At 26.0% G+C, this 25,523-nt stretch overlaps 1 protein-coding gene across 5 annotated transcripts in view; it reads left to right on the plus strand.

The window, feature by feature from the left end:
- LOC129981957 (cell adhesion molecule Dscam2-like) overlaps positions 1-25,523 on the plus strand; it is a 545,016-nt gene that overhangs the window by 119,578 nt on the left and 399,915 nt on the right. For 4 of the 5 annotated variants that reach the window (XR_008785388.1, XM_056093028.1, XM_056093030.1 and 1 more), the window contains exon 3: positions 8,751-8,912. Coding sequence is in view for 4 of the 5 variants with exons in the window: in XM_056093028.1 (XP_055949003.1) it covers positions 8,751-8,912 (162 nt within the window). In the remaining variant the exon portion in view is untranslated. Of the gene's footprint in view, positions 1-8,750; positions 8,913-14,289; positions 14,438-25,523 lie in introns of those variants that run through there. The other variant, XM_056093031.1, reaches the window with a different exon arrangement.

The following is a 25,523-nucleotide window of genomic DNA, read 5'->3' on the forward strand; positions in this document are numbered from 1 at the left end:
CATTCGACACACATGTATTTATTTTTCAATATATATTTATGATTTAAAAACCAGTGTATTTTATTAAGAAACAATTATATCTTGAATATGAATTCCTCTATTTTCATTTTTAGGCATGCGTTTTCATGATTAAATACTTTTTTTTTTATTTAGAAGTTATTGCAAGCTAATAATTCTCCTAAAAAGTGAGTTTTATCACCCAAGCTGCATACATTGGTTTTTCTTAACTCCTACGTAAACAATGACGAGTCTGACTTGCGTATAGAATAAATAAATTTTTAATGTTGCAATTAAGTTAAAGTAATATGTTATTTAAAATCCTAAAATTACTTGAAAATGCATCATTACTTCAAATGCCCTAGGAATATCTTATATTTTTTTGAAATAAGATGAATCACTTTCTTATTTGTCAGTAAATTGCGAAAATATAAACTCAAAATAAGAAATAAAAAAATTTAATATATTCATCTCAAATAGCAATATCAAATTTCATTATATGTATTACTGACAAAGAAATTCAAATTTGTATTCCTTATTTTTACTTGAGTTCGTATCATTTTTCTATGATGTCGTGAATTGCCATTTATTTTAATTGTGGCTTTCTTATATCTTAAATTAGAGGATAAATTTTATGCTGTTTCAAAAAGATATTTTTTCAATATATTTAGTTGCATTAATTTACTTTAAGGAATCTTTTTCTTCTCAAAACTTTTCAGATTTCTATTCTTGAATATTTTATTACCAGAAAAAAAATAATCCACTATTCTAAAAATGTGACTCCACTGACTCGAGAATTCGGCATTGAAATTATTATAAAAATCATTTGGATCTTTTAGAAAGCACACTGGCTATCCTCATTCGTATTCATTATTACTAAATTTTTTATGACAGATTTTTGTAACCACTACAAATTTCTCTTCAAGGAATTCAATTTTCAAAATAGCATATTTTACGTACTTGTTAAAAAATAATCTACTAGTTAAATTTCCCTATGGATTTTGGAAGAGGGAAAGAGGATAGATATTTATACTTAGAAATTCAAAAGAAATTTCATAAATCTCAGATGTTCACATTCATATAACATAAATATAGCTCTGTTGAAACATAATAAATTCTGGAAGACGAGAACTCTAACTCAGAGAGAATATATATATATATATATATATATATATATATATATATATATATAAACCCTCATAATTCTATAGCATATAGATTTCGAGAAAAATGTGAAGTGAAAAGTATGACAAAGTTTTATTAGAAACATAAATATCAGTATTTGCATTGACTCTACATAAATATGCTGAGAAGGACCATAACTTCACATGATATAAAATTATGAACTATTTCGACTATTGATGATACATAAACCATTGGAAGAAGTGATTTTATCTACAGTTCATATTTCTTTCCGGTATGTTTTTTAATGTCTTCGAGGATTAAAATTGTCTATATTGGGAATGAAGTTATTTGTCATATATATAATGTAACCAAAACTCAAAAATCATCCCCAATTGTTTAAAGGAATCTTTATGTTGACTTTAAAATATACATTTCTTCCTTTCCTTCTTTTTTTTATTCAAGTAGCATGGTTTACTATTCAAGTAGTAAACTAAAAAATCGTAGTTTAAGACGAAAGGAATAAGTTGAACCTGTTTTCTTTTTATTTTGACTTTTTCATTATTGGATGTATATTGATGATTTATTTTTATGTGAAGATCCTCCAATGATTTGAAAGAGTATCGAATTCTAGAAGTCTTTTTCCAAGCATATTCTGCCGAATTTGAAACTTTGGTCTCAAATATTATATATATAGTGGTTAAATAAATACTTTTTAGAAGATTTTTACAATGTTTTAATAAAGCCATTTGCTATTTTTACATAAAATAGCAATTTTCGCTAATAAAAGAGCTTCAAAATCGAAGCTCTTTTATTAGCGAAAAAAAAAACCCTTCCCCAAGCAAAACTTACAGTGGTGCACTCTACAACTCGGAAAAAAAACGGGAATATGTAGTTGCATTTTACCTGAAAGCTCAAAGTTAATATTTTCCTTAAATTTGAACATTTATCGTTAAATGATTCAATGATTTAATACAAGGTATCCAGAAAATAAAATCAAGAAAAATTTTAATAAATAAAATATCTATATGATAGAGAAATAGTTATTTTATTAAAATCATAACGAATTTTTTTGTTTTAATAAATTTTGCATGCAAATTTTTTTCAGTAATTTAAATTTTGATAAGCTCTTATAGATTTTAATCCATCAAGTGAATCGAACGTCAATGGCAGAATGTTTCAATAAGATTTTTGTAACATGATTATATTAGCAATTATATATATACTTTATACGATATATCTACTACTCTATTTGATCTATCTATATTCCGTATTTTAAATATGCATTTCACTATATCTGGAACACTATATGTAAAATGCCATGCTTTATTTTTTATATAACTGTCAATTTGAATGATTTTTGCGAATATACTATTCCATGATTAGAATACTATTGAAGATTTCAGTGGTTTGGGGGGGATTTATTTTTCCAGTAATTTTGTTATCATTTGAAATAGAAAAGAGATATTAAAGTAAAATCAAATATAAAAGTATAGTGTAACCCATTGTCTTGATTGCATTTCTATTTCTCATATTCTTTAAAAATATCTTCATTTCATTCATTTTATTTTAAAATAATTTTAACATCTTATGTTTTTCGAAAAATGAAAAATAAATAAATTTCCACATGTTTGATTAAGAAAATTTTTATTGATATAGATCATTGATAAGAATAATAAGTCATTGCACTTCATTGTTACTATTAATAGCAAGAAAAATGCATATCTTTTCGTCATAATAATGAAATCCATTAAAATTATTTATATAAAGATGCCCTTTTATTTTTTTCACCAATTCACTCAAAAAAATGTTTGAGTGAATTCTCCTGATTGCTTAATCCAGAAAATGACGTGGAAACTTCTGATCGTCAGTTGCTCCAGCGCAACTGAGCAACGGTCCCTTGAAACATCTCTTATCCTATTCATTCCAGTGTACCAAGAAAGAAGAAATGATGCTACAGGGTAGATGGAGGTACCTAAAAAGGGTCAGAAGTAAGCAAGCGATGTCTGTAAGCTGCCACCAACGATAAAGTGTCCATAACCTCCCTCAGAAAAAGAACGACAAAAAAAAATATGGATTATTATATGCGGTGCGAATATGTCGCCTGCTACGAACTGATATCAGGCCTCGAACACCTTGCCACAAAAGTTTTGCAAAAATAAGAAAAAGTAATGTGCCACGAAGAGTAGTAAAAAAAAGTATTCATACATTTTTTTAACAGTTCTTCTTTTGTACATGTGGCAATACGAATTTCAGATGTTTCCTACGTTGAGATATAGTAATACGATGGGAAGTTTTCTTGAATTCGGTTTTGATAGAAATGAAAAAGAAATTGTTTTTAAGATAGTTGAAAGATTTTTTTTAGAAAATTATTTATCTAATATACTTACATGTGAGCCGATTTTATTTCTTTGTATTCCGTAGAATGAATAAAGAACGAAATTCAATAAAAAATGTTGATAAAAACGTAACTTTTAAAGGTATTTTATATTTTATACCTTCTAGGTATCTAAATATATATGATAATGCATTAGAATTCTTATTTCTATTATTTTCTCTTAAGCGAAATGTCTCTGTCAGTGCTGAATCTCAATTCGTGAATTATTAATTTTCTTTTTTAATTAAATAATAAACTTTAAATTTTGATTTTAGCTGTTAAATCTCACTTAATAATAATGTTCATTTATATTATCAAAATAAATACAAGACAATAGTCTATATATTAGCATCTTCATTTATTTGTTTTATAATGAAGGTATGTGAATTATTGCATACAAAATTCCCAATAAGAATCATATTCAATGCATAAAAGTTGTATTTTGTTCATTCATCAGAAAATAAAAGTTTTAGAAACGGAGCTTTATTGATCTAAAAATATTTGGATTTAAATGTACATATATTTTTGTTTCATTCATTCATTTAGGAGCTGTTAGATTTTTAATGGTTTTTTTATGAATTCTAATATAAAAACAATCGTTTCAGCGCTTTATATGTATAAAAACTAGTTTCTTTTTGTATTGCAATTCCATTAGTAGTATGAAGTGTTTTACGAAGCCTAGGTTTCAATAAATTTTGCAAGACTCAGATTTTCTTATGAACTTAAATAATTAAAATCAAATGAACATTCCATTTATTATTAAAAGAGTTTCTGAAGTTGTATCTGCAATCATTGCACAAAAAAAATATTTTAAACAACAATTGATATTTATAAAGGTATGGATACAAATTGAATTTCAAAATATATATAAAGTAAACGAAAGAGTTTTCTGAAAATGTTTCATACGTGTTTCTCGATATGACAAGAACGAAAATTCTGAAGATAAACGCACATTCAAAATTCTACTATAATTATTCAATACATCTATTCATTTTAAAATTCAAATAAACTATTTAAATCTAAAATGCAACGCTTATCTTAAAAACAATTCCAATATTTAAGGTTTAATTCTAGTATAATATTTTGTTAAATACGCTAAATTATTCTGCAAGAATTTACAGAAAGGCATTGAAGGTTGTATGATTTCAATGCAGATCCAATAATTTTTGTTAAAATGTGATTGGGAACTTTCGTTTCAATATTGCCTAAGATCAGGAGAAATTTCTTTAATGCATTGGAAAACTTAAAAAGTATTTATAGAATAGTATGCTCTAATACGAATACTTAAAGGAATGAGAACTATTATGTCATCTTGACACTCTATACATAACTACATCATTAATTATAAAGGTAATTCCCATTTGAGTGTTTATGAAAATTTTAAATATATATTTCAAACCAATTCCATTTAGATTCCGTGATTCATACGTATGATTTCTAAAATCACACTCTTGATATAATATAAATGAATAAAATAATCCATTTTCCATTAAACTGCATTCCATTGCATAATCTATTTTCCATTAAGTTGATATAAATAGGTATTTGAAAATTTTCTGGCCATTAATATTCTTTCATTGGAGCTTTAAACATGAATGATTTAATCTTAATTATCTTGTTAACATATTTTCACTATTTCTTAACGATATTTTTAGTAAAACATTTCTATAAATATTTGATTGAGGGAGCAAAAATTACAATATTTGCCTTTAATTGTAAGCTTCCCATTTAAATTAAATATCTTAATGCATTGCATAGAAAAACTGAAAAATCTACCTATTTGCCATTTCTCATTTAACAATATTTATAATTGTAATTATAATAAAAATGATTCATACTCATCAACGTTTCAATTTCTTTTTATACTTTTTTTGTTATTTCAGTTGCTTCATAAAAATGTATTTTTCCATCTTAAGAAACTACAATTTAAAAAGTACACATAAAAAAATAAGTTTTGAAAAGTTTGTGAATAATGATTAATTTCCTTCAGGAATGGTAAAACTGCAAAAACCAATTTACCGAGACCTACTAAATTATTCAAACTTTAAAATGCTCACTTTTTATTCGTGAAATGATGATCTTAACTACACTCATTGCCATCTTTAACAGCAATCATTAGCTTCGAAGCTATAATATCTAAGGCACCAATGCCAATTACTCCGCTTAAGTGCGAGACGACTCTTAACTCCCTACTTCTCAACGCAAAACTATTAAGCTTATCTTTAAGCGTTCGCAATCCATTTGAAACTGTTTATGATGCGTGTTAAGCTGTTATGTGGCATTAGCAAGGAACTTACTTTGCACATACTTCTGTATAAACGTCAGAGATAGAGTAACAGCAATCCTTATCGCGTAAACATAATTTCATCTTGCCTTTCGCCTGTTATGTAATTTATGATTCAAAGACGAAGCTTTAATATCACTAACTGAACTTAAAAGCCCACAATCCCCTAGCTTCATTCCTTAAGCCTAAATTCAATAATAAAATGTATAAATTCGGGCAAAATTTTGAACTGTTACTTTGTTAAAATCCCTTCGTAGTATAAAATGAAGTTAAAACTTGTTTATAATGTGAAATTCAGTTTATTCATTTCTTCTCAGCAGGATTTAGTAAAATATAATGGATGAAGTAAAAAATTCGGACAGAAATGAATTGTCTGCGCTACATATTTTAATGTTATTAAGAAAAAAAAAGCTTTATTTTAAATAATGGTAGTCTGCTGATAAAGATTATTTAGGAAAAATTTTAAAACATTAGCTTACAAATTCTTAATACCATTTAAAATAAAATTAAAGCGACATTTTATTTATTTTCATTAATGTATAGAAAATTTTCTAACCTATTGATAAAGGTATAAAATTTAATGGAAAGTTTTAAGCCACCATTGTAACATTTTTTTTCTAAATTATTTATTAAATATTGCTTTATTGATTTGCATTAATGTATAGAGCATTGGCCCTACCTGATAAATAAATTATAAAATTGTGTAAAGAATATTAGATGCATTATTAATGCAATTCCATATTAAGAATTAAGGAATTATTCAAAACTGAGTTGAGTTTTTAAGTTAAAAATATTTAATTTAACAAAAGTATCCTTAAGAAAAAAAGAATAAATCTATTGAATGATGCAAATAAATATTATTTAATTAAATATTTAAATATATAAGTTTCAAAAACAGTCTACTCTTTACTTACCGATATTAATATTCAAATCAAAATCTCGAAATTAAATAAAAATCAACTCTACATTTTATACTGAATTTAAAGTATTGACAACTTCTATAAATCGTGTCTAATATTTCTGTTATTTAAAAACAAAACAAAAAAAATACATTCACCATTTATAAATCATCACAAAAATTCTTTTATTTAATAAATCGAATTTCTATTCATCTAATTTATGTTCTAAAATTCATCTTATTTACAAAATAACGATACAAAGAAGAAATTTCACTGCCTTTTCATATTAGAAACTTACTTAAATTTAAATTGCTGCAGTCATGCTTTTTATTTACGTAAATTTAATTAAGTTATTTTGCGTATTGTTATGAAAATGCGTAGTTTTATCCATTTTCTTAATACTTTATTTCATATATATTTAAATATATTGAATGAAATCTTCTAGATTTCAAAAACTGAGAATGAAAATGTTTTAATTATTTTGAAATTGATTAATAATATTTAAAGAAAACTTTATAGAAAATTGGAAGAAATATTTATCTTAAAATTACATTCCGAATTGTTTTTATACTGAATTATTAAACACTATATTAAATAATTATGTTTTATTTATTTCAAGAACAATTTATTATAATGATTCTTTTGCCTCAAAAAAAAAGATAATATAATAACCATTAGAATTTTTATATAATATTAATATTTTTTTTAAATTTTCTTATGAAATGATAATTTAAATAAGTAGTATGTTCAGATGCAGTTTGCTTTCTGGTTATCAAAATTTTGAAAAAAAAAATTCTAATAATATTAAAAGGATATCATTCTTTTTTAAAAAACGATTTACAAAAAAAAAAAAAAGTTAAATGCCTTTTAAAATGCAATGATAGATTTTAAGGTAAGAGAAAAGTTGCCCACAGTTTTATAACAGTGAAATAAAAATTAATTGTGAAATATGCAAAAGTCATTTAATATTTCTTTTTTTCTTCTTCTTTATATCATTTAAAATGAATATATTTAAGAAATTTATTTTTCTTACAATTGATGCTTGATTATCTTCAAAATATTTTAATAAAACCAAATGATTATGATTACATTGTAAAAAGAAATGGATAAAACTGAGTTTAAGAATATAATACATATAAGTATAAAAGTAATTCTGCGAACAGTATGGCTTACTCAATCAATTAACTTAAAATTTCTAATAGCCATAAATTACATTACTTTGTAATATATATTGTAGCATATAATGAAAAGAAGATATGCACTGTATAGTTTTTATTTAAAACTGTTTGAGTTTCTGAATTATAAACAAAATTTTAATATTCAAAGCAATAAATTACTATCAATTATTCACCGTTTCAAGTGGTTATGGAAAATATCTTATACTTTATTTATTATTTTTTAAGTTATATATATTATTCATAACAATTAAATACAACTATTCATAAATAAATTTCTAAATACATTACTCATATGGTATATTTTGAAAATTAATTTTTATTTTTTTAGATTTTTTTGAATGAATATTTATACTGCGCATATATCTCAGTAAAATACTCACACCCATATGAGTAATATTTAAAGAAAACTTTATAGAAAATTGGAAGAAATATTCGGAGGCAAATGCAAAGTTAACAGTTGTGAAGAAATGCATTAACTCTTCTTAACCGCGGAAGTAAAAGGATGAAATAGATGTATAGTGCAAGTAAATCAAATGCAAAACAATGAAATACAAAGAAAGTCTTTTCAGTTAAACCTAATTCTTTTAATTTACATGGCTACATCAGCAACGGAATACATTAAATGATAATATATATCAAATTTCTCGAAATAATGTTTCAAATACTGTAGAAATCTGTCTTAAGGATTACGTTTATTTTAATGTTGGAAAAAAAAATCATCATCATTTTGTTGGAATTTTCTGAAACGATTATTCAGTTTTTTTTTCAGAGTCACAAATATTATTTCTTTTATAAAGTTAAGAAACGAACAATAAAAAAATGCTATTCTTGCATTTATGCAATCTTAATTTCCCTACTGCTTATATTATTTTTAATATTCTATTTTTTTCCAGTTATTCGAGAGGTATATGAAGTTAGTGTTCAGGACAGCACAGTGCCAATAAAAAACACTGCTTTAATTAGATGCCACGTTCCATCCTCTGTATCCAGTTATGTTCAAGTCTCAGCATGGTTAACCGATGATGGACTGACAATCCTTGCACATGATGACCATGGTAAATATAAATTTTGATCATTGTGTTACAATAATAAATAATCTGGCATGTATCATTGCGTAAATTTTAATGCACCATATAATTGCATAAACAGTTTTGACTATAAAATGCAGTTATATCTGTGGAGGAGTTAAAGCGTCTTTGTAAAATAATGGCATTAATATAATTTGGATTTGCAAAATTAATAATAAATAGACGCTCTTTTTTATTATGGTAATTTTTATTTTAAGAGAATATATGGATTTTTATTACATCTTGTCAGAGATTTAATTATCAGAAAAATTCTATAAATGTGTATCTTAACTACAATGCCATCAAACTAATACATTTTTCGTAGTCTTCGCAAAATAAATTCCGCATATATATGCGGAAAAAGGAAATTAATTCTGCAAATTTCTGTAAAATAATCTCCAATTATAGTGCTTTATTTCTGGCTTGGAATAATCAGATATGCAGTCTCCAATCCACATGTAATAATTGAAAGTATTTTCATAACGTTTTTATATTAATCGTTTAATGAATTTGAGCCACTCATATGTCAAATTCATAATAACGTCCAAATGTTTTCCCTCGTCAAACAGGAATTTTTGAAATTTTAATATATATATATATATATATATATATATATATATATATATTTATTTATTTATTCTGATATATCTCATCTATCAGAATGCTTAATTAAATTTCAAAGATAAAGAGAATAATTTGCTATAATTAGGAAAAAATCCTTTAGCTGAATCGAACAAAAATCAAAAGAAATAGCATACTGCTACAAAACCAAAATATTATTAAATTTACCGGGTGTTATGATTATTAAATTATATTTAAAAGGAAAACAAATGAATATACTGTCATTTTTGTGTTAGATGAATGTTCAAATTTGTAATTATTGTAACTAAGGAAGCATTTCCATTTAATAAACAATAAGATTTGTATTTAGTAAATGTAATGTTTGCTCTAATATGTAATGATTTCATAAACCCAGCATCGTACGTAATGGGTCATTTCTGCTTAAAATAGTTAATATTGTAATAAATAAGAAATAACTAAAAATTACTTTTTTTTTCATTCAAATTGATTGAGGATACAATTTTCGCTCAGTGTTTCTGCTATCTATAGTGAAGCTTGAATAATATTATTTGAATTATTCATATTTTGAAGAAGAATAGCTTACTAATTTTATCTTTATTTCATAACAATTTTTATTAAAATGCTATATTTTATTTAATAAAATTGAGTCATACATAGATTCATTTCACAGAAAAATATCAATCGTCTTTCTGCAAGTCAGTCCTAAATTAATTACTATTTCAAAACAAATTGCAATTAAACCATACGCAACACAATAAATTTCGAAAGCTATTTCTTTTAGCTTTATAGAACTTCCAACAATGAGGTTTTGTTTCATTCAGCTATTCAATGCAATCTTTTCATTGATGCCAAAATATATTTACTCGAAAATTGGAAGTTTTCAAAGGCTGATCTTTTTGAATATATTTTTTTTTTTAATCAAAGCTTGATCTTTTGTTTATGCAATGCATGTCACATTTTACACCTTTATATAAATGCAAAATCCGTAATTGTTACGCTCTAATTTCTAGTTTCAACCTACATGCAAAGTTTTACTACTAACAAAAGATAACCTTTTACTGCTATATAGAAAGTCAACAAGTTCCTTTTCTGACAAATTTGTATTTTCACGTACTTATTGTTCTTTTAAATTATTTCATTTCAAACTGATGTATTATACGTCAGGGATTAGCACCTTATCTATAAATTTCTTGTTGAAAGAGCTTTGTTCGAATAGATTTTAAGCTTAAACTAATAAAAAATGCAATTGTTAGATTTACAATGGATAATTTTCACTGGAAATAAAGACACTCGGAGTCGGAAATTGTTAGTAATGTGAAAAAGATATATTCGGTATAAAAGAGATATAAAACAAATTGTTCTCAATTGCAGCTGTAATGGGTATTGTTTTTCCAATTCAAAGTATTTCAGGAATGAAAAGAATTAACAAGAAACAATTAGGTTTTTTTTTTTTGGATGAAATAAAATATAAAATAATTTAAAGAAATTGCTGTATCTCATATCAGAGAGGTATAACTTAGTTTTTAAATAATAGATTAGGAAATTCAGACTTATTACAGGCATTTGGTTCTAAAATGCATCATCAACAAATATAATGAAGTTATTTTTTTTCGTTTCAGTAAAATATTGCTAATAATATGATTGTTTTTTAAGTGCTTACTCCTCCAAAATGAACATATTGGTTTAATGATGAACTGAAAATATATCAATATACATAGGATTTTTTTAAAAAAAATATTCAAATGCTGCGTATCATCCACGTATAATCACAAAATATTTCTAATAATATCATTATCTTTTAAGTCGTTACTACTTCAAAATGGGTATACTAGTTTAATAATAAACTTTATATATATATATATATATATATATATATATATATATATATATATATATATATATATATAATATAATATTTTCAAATGTTACGTATCATCCACGCATAATTACAAAATATTTCTAATAATATCATTAATTTTTTGTATGTTTACCACATTTAAATTAACATAATTGCTTAATAATAATTCCAAATATATCTATATATGTTTTTTTAATAGATTCAAATATTGCAAATCACCCTGGCATAATGACAAAGAATTTAACAGTTTGATGAACAATGTATTTTATTTAAATTACTTTTTATACCCTGAATAGAAATTCAGTGAAAAATTAGTCTCTTTTTCGTTGAATGTAGTAATGATTTCTACAAATAGTGCCCTAATTATTATAAACTGTGACTGCAGTCGAATTTAAAGGTATTCCATTCAAGTTCTGTTGTTCTCTTAACGATAAAACTTTTCCTGTGAACAGTTATTTAAAAATTTTCACGGATACACTGGCTTAAAATAAGCCAGTTGTTTAATGACAGAAACTGTTCACCGATATGTGTCAAGAAGAAAGCCACTAAAACAGCTGTCAGACGGAAGCAATCTCAAAATGTTGCGATTTTTCTTTACCGTCTAATCAATTCCGCAATTTTAAAACTGTAACTTCTGTTAAAGGTAAAGCTGACATATATGAATAATTACTTCCAAGTGATGAAACGAGAAACATGTTTTTAAAAAAAGGAAAAGAAGAATTTACGTCGGATAGTGTTAAAGCTCCCATCTCACGCACAATGCTTAATGCGCTAATGTGTTAAAAGTTCGAAAGGAATAAAACTTGAACACTGCTTCGCCCAACGTTATTATGATGAGGAATGGTTTATGGACAACGAACGTAATTCGCGTGTCTTGAATAATTAAAAGCAAACGCCTCCTTAAAGATAGTCGTTTCATTGTTCTTGGAAAACAGACGATGTAGTTCCCAAGACAAGGGGTTCGACAAATATTTTAAGGAACATTATACAGAATATAATTTGTTCTTCAGATGAGCGGGGTTTTTTCATCTTTGTTTTGGGGGATTTAAGTGAGTTTTGTTGCTTCTTGTTGATCGTTTAGTTAATTTTTTCCCCTGAGAAATTGCTTTTATTGCACTTACAAATATTAAAAAAAATATAATACATTACGCAGGTTTTTATAAGTATTTAGATATTTTATCCTTGGTAATAGTTTAGACTTAGGTAGCAAAATAACTAAGATTTTTTTATGATTTTATTCTGCGTTAAAAAACAGAATATGCAAAAAACAAACTTTTTTTGAGATGTGATATGAATATGAAATTCACAGATTTTTTGAAAGTATACCAAAAATAAAGCAGAGCTTTATATTTCAGTTCTGTAGTATATTCTTAAAAAAAGTTATTAATCTTACTTTAAATAATTTTACTTGAATGATTTTATAGACAATCGAACATTCGAACTTTTTGTATCAATCTCCAAATCTCCAAAATGAAGATTTCGTTGCCTCAATTAAATATTCAAAGATCAATATGGGTTAAATTATAGACAGTTGAATTTATCTTTAATGGAGAGAGTAAAATTAAATTCCTAAATAACTAATACAAATATTTCATTATTTGCCTTATTATCATTTGTGCTTTTGATTTTAATTTCGTAATAATATAGCATAGCAAATCATTAGTTGCCAATAATTAAAATAGTGCGCCTTATCGTTACTTCATATTTTTCTCTGATTAAGTGATTTTTGTATTTCTTACATATAATTAATTCCATTTGCACGTATTTAGTATTGGAAGCAATTGTTTTTGTTTCGTTATAATTTGGAAATTCGGTTTGTAAGATTATTTACATTACACAATAATAAATAATTATCGTTTCCAGGTTGCAATTTATTATCAAAGTCTATATACATTTAAATTTCACTTAAAATATTTGATTACGATTTTACTGTGTAATTATTTTTTATTATATATAAATTTAAATGCAAAATTGACAGTATATATATTTCACAATTTCGCCATTTATTTTAAAATTGTTTAAGTCATACAGAGCAAATAATATAATATAAATACGTAAAAAGTTTTCCTTCAAGAATAACATCATTCAAAATATTGCCATAGACCCATTTAGCTTTGCTTCAAAAAATAAGATAATAAATAATAAAGCCAATGTTTTCATTAAAATATGAAATTTCAAGAAATGTTTTACTGGTATTTTATAATCAATATTTGTACACTAAATATATAAGAAAACTTTTAAACATTTAATGTTTTTAATTAAATTATCTTCAGAATAGTGTACATTGAAAACATATTATGTTTTATTTCTGATGTTAATTGTTATTTTAAAACATATTATTTCACACCAACACATTTTTCCTGCATCTGTTTTCTTATTTCTAGATTAAATGTTTTGCTTTCGTACAAAAGAGATCAGAAAATGATTTTTATTAACGATATATGGATATTTTTAGAGATTTATCTAACCATAAATTTATAAATTATAAAGAATGTTAACCATCAATTTATAAATTATAAAGAATGTATCTTAAAATGGTAATGGATTTCAAATTCAATCAACTTGTGCCAAATAATTTGAATAACTACACATTATATTGAACATTACAGTCAAAACGATTGAACATGCCACTTTACAAAAACGAACTTTATTTTTTACCTGGCATGTTGCTTTGAAATTTACTGCTTGCATCACTATAGCAGGAAATAAATTACGTGAAATTTGAGAACTCCCTTTCCCAGAAGTTGCCAGCATCTCTTCTTCGCGCCGACAGCTATTCTCCAGACATTTCAAAACGTCGAGAAATTCTGCTCGTCTTATCACAAAAGTTATGTCGTTTCCGGCTGTTCTTCAAGTAATCATAGCTGCCTCTGGGAGAGAACTCTATGATTTGTGTCATAAAGGCAGCGGAGGAAGTATCTCCAATTTGATTTCGCCTGCCAGAAATTTCAATAGTAAACCTTTCTCGTATCTAGACAAATAGGTGCTTTGAAACGTTAACAACATTAAGACGTTATACAGGTATAAACGTTTTAGAAATGAGTGATATGAAATATGTTTTACAATCAAAGGGGTAAGATAAATTTAATGTTTAGATTGTAAATGTTAGTTTTGAATAAAAGTACAAATGTTCTTGAAAAATTTTTGTTAGTTAACAACTCTTGATCATATTTAAAAAATAGAAATCTAGTATATAGACAAATATATATTTTGAAATAACATTAAGACATTATACACATATAACTGTTTTAAAAATTGGTGAAATGAAATATTCTGGAAAAATATTTTACAAGCAAATGGTAAGATAAAGTGAATATTTCGATTTTATATGTTTTTTCTGGAATAAAAAAATGCCTGGTCGTAATGATATTCATTAGTTATTGGCTCTTAATTACGTTAAAGAAATAGAAATCTAGTCTCTAGTCAAATAGGTGCTTTGAAACTAGATCAACCTTAAGACATTATACATATATAATCGTTTTAGAAATGAGTGTATGAAATATTTTTGAGAATTATGTTTTACAAGTAAAGTGTAAGATAAATTGCATGTTTCGATTGTATAAGTTTGTTCTGAAGAAAAACTTATATGGTCTTACATAATAATTGTTAGGTAACAGCTCTTAATTATCTTAAACAAATATAAAGCTAATATCTAGATAAATAGGTGTTTTGAAATCCTAACAACGTTAAGACGTTATACAGATATAACCATTTTAAAAATGAATTATATGAAATATTTTTGCAAAATAGGTAACAAGCAAGAAGTAAGATAATTTGCCTGTTTTGATTGCATAGGTTTCTTTCAAATAAAAGCACACATGGTGTTATATAATATTCGTCAGTTAACAGATCTTAATTATTTTAAACCAATAGAAATCTAGTATCTAGACAAATAAGTGCTTTGAAACTAAAAGCATTAAGCCGTTATACAGAAATAACTATATTAGGAAGGAGTGATATGAAATTTTTGAAAAATATGTTACAAGCGAATAGATAAGATAAATTGCATATTTCGATTGTATGTTTGTTTTTAATAAAAATACAAACGTTCTTAAGTAAAATACGTTAGTTAACAGCTCTTAATTATGTTTTAAAAAATATAAATCTTTATCTAGATGAATAGGTGTATTGAAACTTTAACAGCATTAAGATGTTATGCAGATATAACCGCTTTAGAAATAAGTTTTGTAAAAAGTGCTACAAGCAAATGGTCAGGTAAATTGCATGTTTCGATTGTATAAGTTTGTTTTAAATAAAATTGCACGTTGTGTTATATAATATTCATCAGTGAACACCTCATAATTATGCCAAGCAAATAAAAATCCAGTATCTAGACAAGTAGGTGTCTTAAAACTTCAATAACATTAAGAAGTTATACAGATATAATTGTATTAGAAATGAGTGTTATTGAATATTTTTGAAAAATATGTTGCAAGCAAATGATAAGGTAAATTACCATTTGCTTAACTTGTTTCGATTGTATAAGTTTGTTTTGAATAAAAGCATATATTACATTAAATAATTTTCGGTAGTTAACGGCTCTTAATTATATTATACAAATATATTTTCTTATTTTATTTTTGAGGAGACATAGCAAAAGTCGCTCACATTTGTTTTTTTTAAAAACTAGGTGTTTAGTATTTTTATGGTTTCTTTTTTATAATACTAAGATATATGTGAAAAAATCGTTGTTAATATAATAAATACCTTCTAAAATATGAAATAAAGTTACTGGTAGTTACACTCAGGGAGATATTAATTAATTAATTAAAATTTTGATGGAATTTGAGATAACGTTCGCGGTTTTTTTTTTTTATTGAAGTTACATGTGGAATTGAATAAACTTACGAAAAATGATGAATAAAACTGTTTGTGAGATTGAAGTTCTGGTTAATTGCTCTTTACCCTTTTTAGAAATAGGGACTGTAATATTTAAAGGTTCTAATTTATCTAAAATTTCTTTAGTTGATCATGTATGGTGAAATATATGTATAATCATTCCTCATGCCGCCTTCTCATAAATACATAAATCTACCAACAATGAAACATTTGTTATCTATTTACAGGAAAACACTAAATTTCCAGGTATCTGCGTATAAATTGATAATTCTTGTCATTTTAAAACTATTATTTGATAACCAGTAAAAAATGACAGACTCCATGTCATTATTAAATTTCTAATATTTAATTGCCATTTTTCAAAGAAAGATACAAGTGAAGTTAATGATGAAGAAAATAAAAACGCATAATTGATCGATACATGCACATGTCAACATTTTAGATAAATAAAATTGAGATAAATTTTGAAACTGCAAAAAATGCTTTTTAATAAAAAGTAGTGCATGTTTTTTCATTAAAAATGAGAACAACAATTCTTTCAAATTAGTCATTAATCTCAGCAGATCATAACTGATGGGCATGATAACCATTATTTAATCAAAGTATTCTCCACTATTTCGGCATTTCTCTCCGGACATAATTAAATTTGTTACATATTTTTAATGATGAAATAACTCAAATTCCAGGTGTGTTGATTTTCACCACTTAAATGAATATGAAATGCATATGTTTGACATGAAATACATTTTACATGCTAAAGTCACTCATAAAATTCCAATAATTACCAACATTTTCGATTGATGCAAAATGAAATTAACTCTTCGCTGCTATTAACTGATCATATTGCCTGGTCTATTTCAGCTGGATACGTCATCAAAACTTTCTTTAACCACATTTTTCCTCCCTCTGGGGTGGCAATTCAAATATGATAATGAGAAGCTTCCAGCAGAGTGATGAGCTCTCCCCACTTGGTTAAAGAAATGATGCGGGGTAGAGTACTCCCTACTAATAACGGGACGTAGTTGTCTCTGGAAGTATTGCACCATGGGCAGTGACCCTTCCGTCGTGTTGTGATCTTTATCGCTTAAACTTAGTTCCCGATAATGCTGTCTCTGCATTCGTGTTATTCAGATTTTATTTATGTGCCTCAGGGCTGGTCGGAGTGGTCAATGTATGATACCCACGTATTTCCAAAAAAGTAGCTGGAAATATGTGGGTATCATATTTGAACAATAAAATTTGCTAGCTTTCTAAAATTTCTAAAATTCTTAAAATTGAAATTTTTAATTTCTTAAAATTCTAAAACAAAATTTTCTGAAAATGAATTACGAAATATTCTTACCTTCAAGATTTACAAGACAAAAATTGAATTCGGATTCCAATTTCAACTAGCTATGCAATTAAGATTCCTTTAAGGAACTCAATTTCCTTTACTCCGTAACTGGATGCATGAATTTCCTCGCTCGGCCAAAGCCATGGAAACAAAGTGACTCCATTTTTTTTTTTTTTTTTTGTCTTTTGTAAATAACATTGGGATTTATTTTTGAAACAATACATTCTTGAAAGCATGTAGTTTTCAAAAATACTAAAAATATTAATATTAAAAATGTTAAATGTTATAATAATTAATGTTGGAAAGATGTTACAAGAAAAACATCAAAGATCTGTTAATGAGCATTTATTTCGTTTAGATATAACGGAAAATTACACTAATGTTAATAACTGTTTGAAGTTAACAAACAAAAATGAAGAATACAATAATTTAAAATATTATTTTAAGAATATTTGTTTATTCCTTTTGCATTATTCAAATTTAAAGCAGTTTCAGTGACATGGAACCAATAATTCTCTAAATAGCAACAAAAATTTTGAAAAAAGAATAATTCGGTTATACGCACTTGTTCATAGTGAGACTTGTGCCAACAGTTCATATGCTTCATACTGCTGAAAGAACAATTTGAAGGTACTGAGAAGACGATTGAAATCATGGACAAAATATCACGTGATAATCAGAGCTAATGAGCAACGTTTAGTCATTTTGACTCTCGGCTCCAGTTACGGGTTAAATTTTTCAAACTCAAAATTAATATGCTTCTTTTTTCTTATGTGCTGAATTTATCTGCAATTGTATGGGGATGGAAAAACTATAATTTTGTATATATAAATATTTAATGAACGAACATTTCTATGTCCAAAATATGTATAACAAATTTGCCATTTTATACTATTGAATGCTCTTTCTTTCATTGAAATTTATTACTGCACGTATACGCAGTGGCATTATCAAGATATAAATTACTAGAAATTTGAGAACTCTTTTTGAAACATCTGCTATAAGCTATCCGTTTCCCAAACCTGCCGACAGTTATTATCAAGTAACTTTTCTAAATTCAGAATTTCCAGGACGAAAATAGAATTTGGGTTCCTAATTCAAACAGTTTTGCAATTACAAATAATTAAAATTCTCTTAAGGAACTCTATTTTCTTTATATCTGCCAAGCTCAATAAACAAGCTTCTTTTTCTTATGTGTTGAATTTATCGTTAATTGTATGTAGATAAAAACATATAACATATATTTAACTATCTAATAAGCGAAAATTTCTATTTTCAAAAATATTATAGATAAATTTGTCATTTTATACCATGAAATACATTTTATTTCATTGAAATTTATTACTAAAGTATGCCCATCGGCATTTTCAGGATATAAATTACTAGAAATTTGAGAACTCCTTTTGGAACATCTGCTATAAGCTATCCGTCTCCCAAACCTGCCGACAGTTATCCTCAAGACGTTTCAAAATGTCGAGAAATTCTGCTCGTCTTATCACAAAAGTTATGTCATTTCCGGCTGTTCTTCACGTAATCATAGCTGCTACTAGGAGGGGATTCTATGATTTGTGTCATAAAGGCAGAGTAGGGAAGTATCTTCAATTTGATTTCGTCTGCTGAAATTTCAAGAGTGCACCTATCTCGTAGGCAAATAAGTGCCTGGAAAATTTAATCAAATTAAGAGGCTTCAGGGGGAAAGTCATTCTGAAAACGAGTGATATGGGATGTTTTGAAAAATAAATTTACCTTCATACAAATATAAATGAGACGTTTTGAATATGTTGATGCTAGTAATTTGAGAAAAGCAAAGGATAGGTCGGTTATAATACTAATCTTAAAATATTTATTGTGAATATGTTAATATCTTAAATACCTCACGTCAAGTATTTATTTCAATTATATTACCTTCAATACTGGAAAAATTTTATTTGATATAAACAAGAATAATAGCGAAAATAAATTTGCAATGTAAATATAAATTGAATATTTTTTTTTAATTTTATTTTATTGTGTTTCCTTGGGATGAATATAGAAAATATTTTTACAGAAAATATAAATTTGTAACATTTTAGAATTTAAGAAATTTACTATTTAATAATACCAATTTAATTGTAATTTAACTTTTTTTTCTAATATCTGATAACATTTCATTTTTTTAACTTAATTTACGGCATTATTGGTAATTTGTTATTAAAAACTTTTTCATTGTTTAACAAATATTTAAGTTCTTGGGTTTTTTTTCATTGTTGAAAGGAAACCACCGAAAGTAGTCTCTCAGAAACTTTCTTGCATATTCTCAAATAAATGCCTAATCTCTCTCCCACCATATAAAATTACTGAAATTAGGTAAGACAATGAATACTTTGTATGGCGTTGGCGAACAATATCGATTTTTCGAATGAAACGAGATTTTTACGGAATCTATCTAGAAAATATTTATTTTGGGGAGCATTTTTGCGAACCAATTGACACCAAAATGTGACACGAATCAGTAGTTGTAATAACATATATAATTTCACTGATTTTAGTCATTGCATTTGTGAATTATTGCTTTTACAATCATGCAGTGCAAATTAAAAATGGTCAACTATTTGATTTTGTGTCAAAATTTGAGAGTTTTATTTTAAATAAACTATGTACCAAATTTTAACTACGTAGCTGTTTGCAGTATGTAGTTGTCGGGGTCACTCGTAATCGAACAGCCAGAAGCATACTTTTTTTTAATGGATTTCTTCCTAAATTTGATAAACTTCAAATGTAGTTTAAATTCAATATACCAGCTTTCCATCGTCTAGTTCAATGCTTTATTTATCAGGCTTTATGCTTTATTTTATTATATTTTTAGTAATCAGGTCCATAGACAGACAGTCTAACTGATAGGTAAACAGATATAAAGCCAAAAGATGTGTTTTTCGGACTTAGAAATGTGTTCAGAAAGATTAAAAAAAAAAAAAAGTGAAGATTTATCAATCTCTCTACTTTGAAAATTTTGATGATTGCAATGCTTCCTTTATTAATCATATACAAGATTTTTTTTTTAAATCTATTTTTCCATTTGTGTAGTTCAGATGAAAAATAAAAAAAATAAAGTTTGAACTTCTAGAACATTACTAAAATTATGAACCGAAAAGCTACGCTTTTGATAGCACTATTGTGTGATGGAGCTTGATTTCTTTGGAATATCAGTTTTATCTATACTTATATAAAGCTCAATGTGTGTATGTGTTGGCGCTCTACAGGCCAGACCGTTCGACCTACAGCTACCAAATTTGCCACATGCATACCTTGGCGATCGGGAATATGCACCTGTGGTCCCTTTTTAAAAAATTTTAATTAGTTTTTTATTAATAATTAAAATTCTATCTTTCTCGCCAAAAAAATCTTTTCATTTCCCCACCACCAAACTAGTAAGGCTTCAGTTTTTGTGACTATTAAAATTTGAAGTTTATATGACTATTAAAATTTGAACTTTTAAAATATCTTAATGAAGAAGCAATTAAAATGGTAGTTCCATAAAACAATTATTAAAATTTTAACGTGCATTAAGATTGGCGAACCGGCTGGTTGCCAAAGGCGGCTAGTAATAAAATAAAACAAGGATTAGTCCATTAAAATATTACAGTTTTTATCTTATTTTATTTATTTATTTACAATTTCTTGCTTAAGAATATTTCGTTGACGGAATCATGCAAAAAAAGTGATTTAATCGAAATTAAAATAGATATTATCGGCATGATAACAAATAAGTCGGTCAATGATAAATATAAGCCAAACAGCTAATTTATGACTGTCCCAAGCTTTATATTCTCTTTATAAAAAAAGTATATTATGATTATTATTTTATGTTAAGATAATAATTACATAATTAAACAGCCATCAATTCTAAAGATTTTTGTTATATTTTTAGGGGAAAAAATAAATTCAAAAAAATAAATAAAAATAATTTATATCTAAAAATAATTCAAAATATATTATATATATTTTTTATAATATATGTATATAACCAGTTATATACAGTATATGGATGATTCAAAAGAATTTATGGGGATATTTATAAAATAAATTGGAAATGGTATTCAGATTATCACTGTAAATTCTTTCGAGATTCTGCGCAGAATATTTGCTTCTACAATAAATTATCTGAAACTTAAAATTCGATACATTTTTTTTAATATTATCTTTAATATCAAGACCTTCATGGAACTAATGCCATAATTGTGTCATGCATTATGAAATATTTCCCAAAATTCTCTTATAAAGCGAATAGATTGTAACTCAATTTAATTTTTCTATTTTTGATAAGTTACAAGTAATACACTGAAATTTCCACCGCACTTATCTTTAATGAAATTTTAATGGCAAGTGGTTTGCATTCATCCATCATCGTCGAATAAACATAATTAAATCATCTAACATCTATGTGTCCTTGGAGATGAAAGTTTTCAACCAAAAGGATTAACTTCGTTTCGTGAAGCGAGCTTAAGTCTTTGATGTCACATTACTTTTAAGAATGAATCGTCATCTGCTCATAAGCTCCAACTCCTTCGTGGTAAACTGTACTCTGCTCTGATCCGGAAACTTCAAATGCCGAAATAAAATAAGATGAATATTTGTCGAGAGACTAGTCGTTTGATATTCAGACATTCGTTAGAGTTCTACTCCCTGATTTAGCTGGAATAAATTTTTAGAAATTATTTTTTAACTTTATGATAAGAAATAAAAATAAATTAAAAAAAAATCAAATATTTTTTTTTCCGTTTTCTTTGAATACTATTTAATTTTAAAGCACTTTCAATTTAATTTAAATTACTACAAAATATCTTTTGAACCTTAATTCAAATATATATATATAATATGTAACATTATTTTGGTTGAAGCAGAGTGCAGGTTTGAAGACATAGACGAGACGATGTATTTTTAATTTCGTTTTATTCTCTCTTTAATATCTATCTCGGGAAAGCAAATTATTTACAAGCAGCCGCAGCGCGGTACAAAAGCAGTAGTAAGAAAGAAGCGCGAAACAAATGATCACTAATCTTATAGGATTCCCGGCCACGCGCAGATGGAATGCATGTGTTGACATCTGACAAGAGCAGCGAAAGTATCACTTTCATTTGATACGTAGTACTAATGGCGCATTATGTTTACAAAGGGATTAATTAAACCGAAAGGGGAATTAGATCAAGGAATAAGAGAATATTTTAGAATGAAGTTACTATGGGCAAAATTAAGATAAAATCTTGAAAATTAATTAAATTGGAATTAGAATTAAAATATCATTACATTATATATATATATATATATATATAATATGTTTGTAGTATAAATATGATTTTCTTTCAAATTACAGGTCACTCTAAATATTTTGCATTGATAATATATAACTATATTTAATCATGAGATAATGAAAAATAATAAAAATTTTCCCTAATAAAGTATTTAAATAAATAAATTTATGTAATTATGTTAAAAATAATCCTCAATTTTAACATCAAATGTATGTATATTTTATTCATAAATATATACTTAATAAATTCTAATGGAGTCAATTTTATAATAACTTCGATGAATATTTGAAATTGCTATACATGTATATAATTGAAAGCATCTATAATCGAAAACTATTATAACACCTGTGATTTAATATCTCAACCTACATCTTGTAAAAAAAGCCACATACAACTGCCAAAAAGAGAACTAATAACTGACTCGGAGGTATTTACCGTATCTGAATGTTGTAGAGAAATGAAACAACTTTCTCTATAGTTTAACTTAGCAAAGAATGTGGCTGCCAGTAAAGATTTCATAGTTCTATGTTTCATATGCGTTTTTAAATTTATCCCTAATTATGGTAAATCCTAAAAAATAACTGTTATTCCAATTGGACTTGGAAAGGAACATAAAACCTTCCGCATCCCTCTATAAAAACTTTAATTAAATGTTTTAAAATCCAATAATTTGTATATGCATATCTTAATAATCTTCTAACAAAATTGTTTTATATTATTCTTGAAATAACATCTGAAACCGATTAAAAAAACATATAAATTGCAACTAGATTTATAATTTCATTTTTCTCAAATATACGCAATTGAATCATTTACAGAACCTATGAACTGGAATCGATAATTCCATTTTTCCTGAAAGCCCAAATTTATGCACTGAAAGTTCTTCTAAAGTTATTTTAATGAAATTTTATTCGTGTATATTTTGTATTCTTCCATCATTCTCAAATAAATGAGTTTGAATTATTTACAAAACATATGAACTCGATTTGGTAATTCCATTTTTCCTGAAAGCCTAAATTAAGGCACTGAGGGTTACTCTAAAATTCTTATTAATGAAATTTGTATTCTTTCATCATTCTCAAATAAACGTAACTTAATCATTCACAAAATATATGAACTGAATTTGGTAATTCCATTTTTCCTAAAAGCCCAAATATGCACTGAAGATTCCTTTAAAATTCTTTTTAATGAAATTTTATTGGATTTAGTTTGTATTCTTCCACCATTCTCAAATAAACTTAATTGAATAATATAACTTTGAGTGTCCTGAGAGACGAAAGTTTTCCATGAAAGGATTAGTATCTTTTCGTAAAGTGAGCTTAAGTCTTTGATGTCACATCGTCCTTAAGAATGAATCGTCATCTGGTCAAAAGTTTCAACTTTATGCAAAATGCCACTTTCCGGAAACTTTAGATCTCAAAATGCAATATCATGAATGTTTGCTAAGAAACATATTTATGAATACAGTGCTTTGAAGTAGACATTTTGAAGAAGATGTTGAAGTAGATGTCCAGTAATTCATTCCGAATTATATTTTACTATACCTTTCATTCCACTTCAAGAACTTTCCAGGAAAATGTTTTTTTTTCCCATCAAAGGAATGCATAAAACTATTTAATAATTACTTGTGCACATCGGCAAATACATATAAAGATGAGATATTTGATTTTTATTTGGTAGTTTATTGAAAAATAAGTTTTTATGTAAAAAAATTGCTACAACTTTGAAGGGTCCGTTATTCATATTCAATCTATATCTCAGTCTCAGACTCTAATAGATAAATTATGCTGGATATTTCCTTTATGTTTGTTCAATAAATAAGTTTCTGAACTGTTTGAAATAGGCACATCCTTCCTGTAGAAAATATTCAAATGTCCAGAAGAAATGTCCTTTTTAAATTCTGTACTGTAAAAACATTAAATAATAAATTAAATAATAAAAATTAATAAATTATACAATAATAACATCTTATATAGTCATATTTAGTAAATTAATTTTATCACATTAAATTTTTAAATTAAAAAAAAAGTCTCGCGTTCCTGTTACAAAAAATAAGATCTCCGAATATTAGTATCTCAATTTGCAGAGGAATATCTACCAATAAAGAAGTAGCGCTTGCTCATGACGATCTTTTATTGGCTTAAAATAATGATGTTCAAAATCACATAATTCTGTTTGCATTTGTGGTAAAATTTGATTTTTTTTCTGTAAAAACAAATATTGGAAACGGAGAACTGCCTTAAAACCGAGAATTCGCAACATTTCAAGAATTTAAGTTTCATTCAAACAAACGGAAATTTTATTAAAAAAATTACGTTTTTTTTTTTTTTTTTTTTACTGACGTTATAAAACTATAGTGTTTTTTTTTCCTTCATATTCCTTTCTTATTATCATACGATTTCTTGCATAAATTGATATAATCTTTTCGAACCATTATAGTGAATTAAAAAGGAAATTACCTTTTATTGCGTCTGATAATTACAAAGAAAATACTCTCTTCTATCTTAAAATATGAAAAAGAAATGTTTTCTTAATGTAATTGCGTTTTTTTAAAGTGATTCAATTTCACGAATGCAATGCAGTTATTAATAATAGGCTTTATCGAGAAAATAAAAGTACTTAATTGATATTTGTATGAAGTATGAATTCAAAAAATTTTCAATGCAAAAGAATATGTTGTGAATTTATATTTTACATAA

The sequence above is a fragment of the Argiope bruennichi genome, chromosome 8 (assembly GCF_947563725.1).
Source record: "Argiope bruennichi chromosome 8, qqArgBrue1.1, whole genome shotgun sequence".
Taxonomy (NCBI): Eukaryota; Metazoa; Arthropoda; class Arachnida; order Araneae; family Araneidae; genus Argiope; species Argiope bruennichi.